Here is a 9,543-nt window from a genome sequence, read left to right on the forward strand (position 1 = left end):
TAATGGATGGAAGCCCATCATTGTCCCATGACAAATCCTTGGAAGTAACATTTATTTGGGCCATATTAAGACTAAGCTGGCACTAAGTGACAATATGGATCAAGAAAATGGTTGTTGGAACGGGAAAATAATAGTAGTATAATGAGATACCTAGCTGGCACTATTAATCTCTGTTTATAGGTTATTAATGATAATTATTAAGATAGTAAAGGCTACCGTGGCCTAAACTATTTGACTTATAGTACTAAATAGGTTAGGTTGGGATATAGAACAGTCCGGGAGTGTTAGCTGGCACTAGACACAAACCGGAAAGTCAATAGAATAGTATATCCTAACAAAGAAATTACGTAAAAAAGACAAAAGGCCGTCTAACCGTACAAAGAAATCTTGCGGACCTGAACGGAGCCACGACAAAATACACAGCTAAACACAGCTAAAAGCTAATATATCAACAAATACGTATTAAAACCTGTAATAAAACATGGAATGGGTCCCTGCTCATGTCGGCATCTCTGGCAATGAAAACGCAGACCTACTAGCAAAAAAAGCTGTAGGTATGGATAAAATTGAAATTAATATTAATATTAACCTAAATGAATCTATGGCCATAGCCCATAATAATTTTCTTAAATTTTGGCAAACCGAATGGAATAATAAAACTAGGCTATGGCATTATTTAATTAAACCCAAAGTTAATTCGAAAAGATATATTTATTCTAATGCTAAAGCCGAAAATATTATTACTAAACTGCGCCTTGGTGTTGTTTTCGGTCTGAACGATACTCAATATCTACTAAAAAAAAGTAATACAGCGCTCTGTACTAAGTGTAAAAAGTTAGACAATGTAAGACATTATATTTTTTATTGTAATAAATATACTGACGAAAGAAGTATTTTTAAAACAATAATGGATAAACTTAAAATTAAATTTAATCCTGTTAAAATATTTAACCCGCCTCCCGCTCTCAAACGGGAGGTGGAACGGGCTATTCTAACCTATGTATTGGACACGAAAATAAGAATATAATAAGTAGCTGGCACATAATAAATTGCTAATTATATAAACAGGTAAGAGCGGTCCGAGGACTATCGATGCACTCGATCATGGGCCTGCTAAGTCTAGCACTCACCTTGCAGTGGTGTGTGGGTGGCTGGTGGCGAACTTTGCCCAGGGTGGTAAAGGTTTGGACTTTACCCTCCCGCGGACAAACCGAATAACCTTACTTTTTAAAAAAAAAAAAATATAAATTATATAATGTCTTCTTTTAACTCCTCTTTCTTTTCTTTTAAGTTGTTAAAACAATCTTTTATTTAACTATGTTGAACAACTCTTCCTTTTAATCCATTTTAGAATCACCGAAAAAGCCTACGCACATTATTTCATCATTCACATGTGGGCGATTGACTGGATGGTTGTAACATCCACATTCCTCTCTTTCTTTTTTTTCCAGAGGAGGAATCGAAATCCAGCCAATCGCAGTCTCTTATTTTGCCTGTTGTTTCTTAACACTGGCTTTCTTTCTTAATCTCAACCGGCTCTGGCTAGGGATCGAGATTCAGCCAATCGCAACGCACCATTTCAAGCTGAGTGTCGCATATCGATCCGGCTCGCTTCTAACACACACTGTGTTTTCTTTCTTCTGTCTTTAGTGAATACTGCCGCTCACGAGTGTTTCCGAGGTGCCAATCGGTGATGTCCGGAGAGCCGGGCCTTGCCGTGGGGTACCTGGTATTCTTCTCCTGTGCGGTTTTGTCACCCATCATTTTTCTTTGAAATTTTCTTCTCCACTTTTTCTATCTTTTTGCCGACCTCTGTTGGCATGTCTATCTTTCACTGTAATCTTTACTATAATGAACAGTAATCGGGTGTCGGGGCGGTTGGCTGAGAGGGAGCGGGCTCTGACCAATTAGAGGCCGTTCCCTCTATAAACGTCTTCTATTGGTCTGTGCTTTTAGCCAGACATTAATCATTAAAATAACCTAGTGTGAGAGTGGTTGCGTGAATGTTTGTTTTGGTTCCGCCGGGACTTGGCGGTGCATGCGCCTGGCAGCGCTTGTGCCGCCCGCCCCAGGCGGAATGTATGGCTGGGCGTGAATGTTTTAGTTTTTAATCATTTATGGTATATTAATATACTTTTAATTAATTGTTATAATAAATATATATAGTAGTTGTTGAATTCTCCTCTTAGCACTTTTAATTTAGTATTAATTTTATATATATGTACCCGTTTTCTTTTAAATCAAACAGGTTTTAAACGGTATTAATTTGATCGGTCAATTTGTATTTATACAAAAAAAAAAAAAAACCTGACCGGTACTCGGAGCCACCCACTTGACGATTAGTGGTCCCCTGGGTGACACCGAGGATTATATAACAATGACTTTGTCATCCGTTTAGGTGACGCACCCGACTGGGTGTAGTGCTCACGAATGCTTGGGGAGAGCGGCGAGGACACCTCACCATATAACTGAATCGGTCCACCAGTCAACTAACACCAAAGAATTATACGTTTCACCACCACTCCAGACGGCGGCTTGCGGGCTTATCATCTATCATCTTCACATCATTCATACCATCTTAAATACTGGTCCACCTGTGTTACATGGATAACCTGGGGGGGGCGGGATGGGGGGGGGGACGCCGTGGTAGGGTGCATATTTGGGTGCGGTAGGGCGTTGGCGGTTTTGGCCGATAGGGAAGCCTGGTAGGAGGCCTCCCCCCCCCGGAACGCCCCCTCCTGGAAATCCGGACTTACCATAGTGGGCCTCCCGCCTGTTGGATCGCCTGACTGCCGGTGGCGCGGTGCTCCCCGCTTTACGAATCCTTCATCCTCCAGGGCCTAACTAATAAAATAAAATATATATATATATATAAATATTATTAGTAATTAATTAATTATATTATATAACTGTTTAGATCTGCCCGATCGAAATTTTAAGTAAGTGCACCTACTAATTATATAGTAAAATAATAGAAAGATATAAGGCTTTTATTTACGGTGCTAATATAAATATGATAATGATAATATATAAATATGCTAGACCCCTAATTATAAATGATACAATTATTTAAGTTTGTAAGTGGTCATACCACATAGTTAAAAATTACCCCATGCATTTTTATAATTACCCATCCCCCCCCCCCACCCCCCTCCCGCCCCGGAATCGACAACTGGCGATGTCAGAGGCCGAATCCGGGGTGGGCGTGCCTGAACCCTCGTGGATAGGGGCACGTAAATATAGTTACCCATACCCATAAAACATGAGCATATATAAAATACTATAGTACAGCAATGTTACGACTTACAATTGTCTTGCTGAATTAAATAATTGGCCACAGTAGACCATTAAAGTAAAAATCTTCACGTCCACTCTCAAACTCGGCTGGAAAAAGCTGTGATGTGATTCATCCCCCAACCTCATTCGATTCTTGCGAACAATGATGAAGCAGGACGTGTGCGCCTGCTCTCTCGAGCTACCCCCCCCCCCCCACCTGGGGGGACTCATTGCTTCGAACGGAGTGCTTTTGGAGTACCGCGTCACGTACACCGGGCCACGGGCAACCGTGACCTTGGTGTACGGTGAACCAGCGAGGAAGCCATCTAGGAGGAGGAGGAGGAGAAAGACGGACGCGCCAGGGGCGGACCGGGGGAAGTCAAAACCGGTAGCTCAACTATCGGCGGCGACTTCTTCCGTTGTACGCCCCAAGCCCCAGTCTACACCAGCGAGACCAACTGATACAGCCCTGCTGGATCCAGCTGTTGACTTGCCAGTGGCGAAGCCGGAAACGGACCTTAACCGGGCCCTGAGGGAATCGCCCCCCACATCTCCGAAGCCTTCAGCCTCCGGGTTTCCAGCGATGCCACGCCCACCCAGGAAGAGTGGCGCTGCAGAAACCCAGGCCCGTCTTGTGGCCGTTGGGAAACGGAAGGCGGTTGTGTCCCCAGGCGACCAACCAGACAAGCCAAGTCCGCCGACTCAACCGCCTACACCGACTTCACCGCCGCCGATAGAGGATCCGACCATCGGCCAGCCTTGGGCATTACAGTCTGGCAAGCTACCATCGCGCTACGCAAGGCTGGTCAAGACCAACATCGGGGATGTCCGTCGGCTCTTATGCGAACCTGGTCCGGAGACCTACGAACCTCTGCCGCTGACGGAAGGAGAGTTTTCGGTGAGGAGGATCATTATGAAAGATGGGAGAGGGATCTGCCTTACTGTCCGCCGGAGGGGACTTTTCCACCAAGGGATGCTTCTCGATGAAATGGACAACCCGACCATCCACCGCGTCATCAAGACCGTTGCCGGGGAGGACTACCGTCCAATCACCGAGAGCATCGCCAAGTCCACACACCGGCAAGCCCTCCACCATCTGGATTCGACCCTCTTCATCAGCTCTCCTTGACGACATCCCCTCTACCAACTTCCTTTTCCTCCGTGAGTAACCTCTTTTATTGGGCTAGTTAGACTTTAAACGTTTTGGAAGCAGTTCAAAATTCTTATGTTTATTTTTTTATAAGTAGTCTAACGCATTTTACTTTGGCGCCCGTTCAATTGCTCAAAATCACCTTAAAACCTTTTGGCTGAGCAGTCTTACCTACTTTGGGTTAAATTTTAGAGTCCAGACATGTTTTGGTATGCAGTTACTCTTCATAGACTTAGGTAAAAAACAGGCTTCACCAAGGAATCGAAATTCAGCCAATCAGAGCACGGCTCCCACTCGGTGTACTTCAAGCTTTATGAAGTGTCTGCTATTTGGTCCGCGCTCGCGCTGACCGTACTAAATGGCTTTCTTCCAAATTCCGCCCACTTCAAACTTACCCCCCCCCCCCCCCCCCCCCTCCTGCTCCGGAGTTAGTCACTGGCGAAGTCAGAGGCTAAATCCGTAGTGGGCGTGCCTGAACCTCTGTGGATAGGGGCACGAGAAAATAGTTCCCACTGGGAATGGGAAACTATTTTTACGTGCCCCTATCCAACATGGTTCAGGCACGCCCACCACGGATTTAGCCTCTGACATCGCCAGTGACTAACTCCGGAGCAGGAGGGGGGGGTAAGTTTGAAGTGGGCAGAATTTGGAAAAAAGCCATTTAGTACGGTCGACGCCAGCGCGGACCAAATAGCAGACACTTCATAAAGCTTGAAGTACACCGAGTGGGAGCCGTGCTCTGATTGGCTGAATTTCGATTCCTCGGTGAAGCCTGTTTTTTACCTAAGTCTATGAAGATTAACTGCATACCTAGACATGTCCGGACTCTACGTTTTAAACCCAAAATAGTTAAGACTGCTCGGCCGAAAAGTTTTAAGGTGATTTTGAGCAATTGAACGGGCGCCAAAGTAAAATGCGTTAGACTGCTTATAAAAAAAATAAACATAAGAATTTTGAACTGCTTCCAAAATGTTTAAAGTCTAACTAGCCCAAAAAGGAGGTTGTTACCTGTCCTAGCAAAGGTTGGCGTCTAGGGCGATCCGATGAAGTTGGAGGAGTCAATGTCTGTAAAGAAGGGCCGGTATGGGCTGAGTGCTAATTGCCTGACCAATGGACGGTAGTTGGCCCCCGATATCGTCTTCACGATGCGGTGTATCGTCGGGTTGTCCATTTCTTTTAGCAGCATTCCCTGATGGTATATTCCGGCTTGGTGTATGGTCAGTATACACACCTCCTCTTTATCTCTCAGAAGGGTTTTGCTGATGGCGAATTCTCCTTCCGGGCTCCTTGGAAGCTTGACCCAAGTTTTTTGTCTGGGTACTATATAAAGTTTAGACTCGTCCTCAACGTTCATCCGGATAAGTTTGGCGTACCGCTGATGTAATTTGCCCGCCTGTAGGTTCCACTGTTGGATTGGTGGCTCGTCAGGTTTCGGCGGTTGGAACGGTTGGCTTGGCTTGTCTGGTTGGCCACTCGGGGGAGTGGTTGCCTTCCGTTTTACTATAGCCACTTTTCGGGCCTGCGCCTCAACGGGTGCCGCCTGTATAATCGGCGGCACAACCGGAGGCGCTGAAGTCCTGGCCTGTGGAGTTGGTCTATTTGGTTCCAACGCAGAAGACGGGATGTCCGGGGCTGGTGCCTCTTCTATTCCTATCCTCATACGGGGAGCGGCGATGGGTGGCGAAGCAGAAGGTGGCGCTGCCGGCGGTTTAGCCGCCGGTTTTGTCTCCCCCTGAGCCTTCCCTGGCGCACGTCTCCTCTTCCTCCACCTTCCTTTCTTCGGTGGTACCGGGTCTCCGTACACCAAGGTCACGGTTGCCCGTGACCCGATGCACGTGATCCGGTACTCTAGCAAAGCTCCATACGAGACCATCAGTCCCCCCAGGTGGGGGGGTAAGTCGAGAGAACATGGACACACGTCTTGTCTGATCATGATCTAGGCAGGCAAGAATCGAATGCAAGAATCGAATGATAGTTCCCACTCCCCATCCCCCAACTCGATCCTTATTTTTCTACACTTTGCAGCGGAATCGAAATTAGCTTGTTGACTAGCAGGGCGGACGGAATCGTGCGCACTACCAGTTACAGCGTTTTCATTGGCTAATACAGCCCTAATCTCGATTCCTTTTCTGTTACACTTTGCCACAGGATTAGAATCATTTCATTTCAACTTATTTTTTTCGTGCTTATATCCAATTAAGGTTCAAGCACGCTGTCCTGGGCACACACCTCAGCTATCTGGGCTGTCTGTCCAGGGCAGTAGGTTAATTGTTAGTTGGTTAGTAGTTAGTGAGAGAGAAGAGGGTGTAGTGGCCTTACACCTACCCATTGAGCCCTTAAGAACTCGCTCTGGGTTGGAGCCGGTACCGGGCTGCGAACCTGTACCTACCAGCCTGTAGTCCGATCGCTTAACCACTACGCCACCGAGGCCGGTGAATTAGAATCAGCTTGTTTGCCAAAGGGACGGACGCAATCGTGCGCACTACCACTATCACAGCTCCCATTGGCTAAAACACCCCCAGTTTCGATTCCTTTTGCATTGCTAGTTACAAAACTGGCCTCACGATGGGGGCTAACAACACTACTAATCACTCCATGAATTTGGTCGGCCAAAGCCAAGTCCTGGCTAGGGCCGGGTCCAAACGTTTCAATATAACTGTCGGACGACAGGGCACCACAGATATCGGTGTTGTCGCCCCCAGTTGGTTCATTATTGCATCTTTTAAATACAACCGCAACCTCATCCGAGCACCCGGGGAAGGGCCTAATCTGTAAAACAGACCCCAGAGGTGAGAATGCTACGTCACATCGGGCGTGCATATAAGTTTGTCCATTTGAAAGTTGTCAATAGAAAAACACTGCATTTCTAAAAGTGGGAGAGTTAGAGGTTTTTTTGTAGGGCAGAAACAGTGTGTTGCAAAAACTGTAGGCCGTAGGGGCTGGGGTCTAGATCGCCAAAAAATACACGTCTCAAGCCTAAAATTTCTATGGGTTCACTTTTTGTTTTCTTAATTACTAATTTTGGACGGCTTGGACTTGGGGAGACAGGCATCCCCCCGAGAACTGAGAATCGGTTGCTGTTTGGAACAGGAAAATTCACATTATAATTGTCATCATTCACATTGACACTAGAATTCTTACCTTTGGGTGTCCCGACGGGTTGCACTTCCGGCCTAGGCGCTGGCTTCTTTCTTTTACGTAACTCACCTATCACCAATCCCGGGGGTGGGGGAAGGTGATTTTGGCGAAACCAGCTCGGCCGAAAGTGTAGGTGACTCAGAGGCATGGGCGCTTTCCTCACCCGTATTAAAAACGTCAAAACTTGTATTGCAAATTTTATTACCAAGACTATCCCTAGGGTCAAAAATTCGATCGTCTTCCTCCCCCTCGGAACGACCGGCTCTAACCGAAACGTTCGATTTATAATCCGAGGGGGTAGTCGATATATTACTGAGCTCGGAATAGCTCAGTGCTCTGGCCAAGTCGCCACCGTCGTCGGAAAGAACCGATTCCTCCCCCCGGGGGGGGGGGGGCCTCCTATGTATTTCTCTACATTAATAGAGAGACCACCATCCGGGAGTGGAGTATCGCGTCTCGGTCGTTTAGACGGAGTAGAAGTAGGAAGCCTCACATATTGTGTTTGTGCTTGTATATTGATAATAGTAAGTACAGTTTATTTAGTGCATGCTTGTGTTCTTGTTTCTTAACTATTTAATTCGTGTTTATTGCGTTAAAAGTTATTTACAAGAAAATAAGTCTGGTTGTCGAACCTGGCCCCCAAAGCTACAAGCCGGGGGGTCCAAGTCTGTTTTTCTACATTTTTGTGCAATTAGTCATTATTTCTCATAGTTTATAAGTAATGTCGAAGGTGTCGTTGCACGAAGCAATGACCTCTTCGAAACACCAGTGTTTGAGAAATTTTTCTTTTCTGTCTGGCCGCTCTAAGGCGGCAAAATATTCTGTTTCCACCCTTGAGTAAACCAAGTGTTTAAAAAGTGCCATTTCATTACATGGCTTATTTCACTCTAATAGTTTTCTAGTTGTCCATATTACCCTTATTGCTTTGCTCCAGAGAAACATTCCTAGCTGCGATGCATAATTACCAAGTTTGTATTTAGTGCCAAAAATCATGGCATATGGGTTTAAACGGAATTTATTGCCGAACAGTTTTTTAAAGATGGGTTCAATTTGTTTAATAAATAGTTTTGTTTTGTTGCAGTGAAAAAAGGCATGCAAGACTGAGTCCACTCCGTTGCACACAAGGCACTCCGGAGTGGACGCAATCTTCCAGTCATATAGATGTTTTCTGACTGCAATTACGTTTCTAATCATTTTATAAATTAAATCATAGTCGGGATTTTCAATGAAACCTGAATTTAATGTTTTCCAAATGTTTTGCCAGTTTATGGTTTCATTAAAGGCTATATTCCACCTGGTCTTAAATGATGCATCTTTGTAAGTTCTTACTAACAAGACTGCGTATATGTCTTTAGTTTTCGCGTCTGTCACGTCTTTTTTCGTGTCACCTATGTTGATACGAAAGATGGCGTCTAAGTCACCATCAAGGGGGTCTTCATTTTGTAGCGTCCGTAGTAATGTCCGTGAAAAGTTGTCCTGTAGGTCTTTTAATTGGCGATAAAATACCGCGCTAGTTGAGAAACCAGCGAAGTCCAAAAAGTCGTTCGTCCCCGAGTCCCAAATGTCCTTGACTAAATTTAGTCTTTCTCTACGTATACTTGTGTATGTTTTGTTTGATATAAAAGGGTTTTCGTGTAACGGTTCATAAAGTATCTGTTGTTAGCTGTTAATGTCTCTAGTAATGTCAAGGTCCTTCCAAGTTAAGAGTATTTCCCTGTAGATATTCGGCATTGAGATGAAATTAGCTTTTTTATTTATAATTTTACATTTTAGAACATGTCTTTCAATATTTAAGTTTTTGTATTGGCCTAAAAAGTGATCCGCTAAAGATTTCCAGTGGCTTAAAAATCTACTTACAAATTTAATTCTTTGTGCTTTAATTTTTAGCCGAATATTTACGACACCCAACCCGCCTAACTCCTTAGGTAGTTGAAGTTGCTCTTTTGATATAAAATGTTTTTTGTAACTCCAAATAAAGT

At 44.9% G+C, this 9,543-nt stretch overlaps 1 protein-coding gene across 1 annotated transcript; it reads right to left on the minus strand.

Annotated features, from left to right (window-relative positions):
- Positions 1 to 843: 843 nt before the first annotated feature.
- On the minus strand, positions 844 to 6,362 carry LOC121366881 (wiskott-Aldrich syndrome protein homolog 1-like). The gene is made up of 3 exons (XM_041491144.1): positions 5,435 to 6,362; positions 2,757 to 2,844; positions 844 to 1,846 (listed from the first exon to the last, which is right to left on the minus strand). The coding sequence occupies exon 1, from the start codon at positions 6,357 to 6,359 to the stop codon at positions 5,457 to 5,459; it is 903 nt and encodes a 300-aa protein (XP_041347078.1). The 5' UTR covers positions 6,360 to 6,362; the 3' UTR covers positions 844 to 1,846; positions 2,757 to 2,844; positions 5,435 to 5,456.
- Between the last annotated feature and the right edge of the window lie 3,181 nt (positions 6,363 to 9,543).

The sequence above is a fragment of the Gigantopelta aegis genome, unplaced genomic scaffold, assembly GCF_016097555.1.
Source record: "Gigantopelta aegis isolate Gae_Host unplaced genomic scaffold, Gae_host_genome ctg7624_pilon_pilon, whole genome shotgun sequence".
NCBI lineage: Eukaryota > Metazoa > Mollusca > Gastropoda > Neomphalida > Peltospiridae > Gigantopelta > Gigantopelta aegis.

Excerpts from the sequence above, each read along its gene's own strand:
- LOC121366881 (XM_041491144.1), bottom strand. The coding sequence starts at position 6,359 with ATGATCAGACAAGACGTGTGTCCATGTTCTCTCGACTTACCCCCCCAC.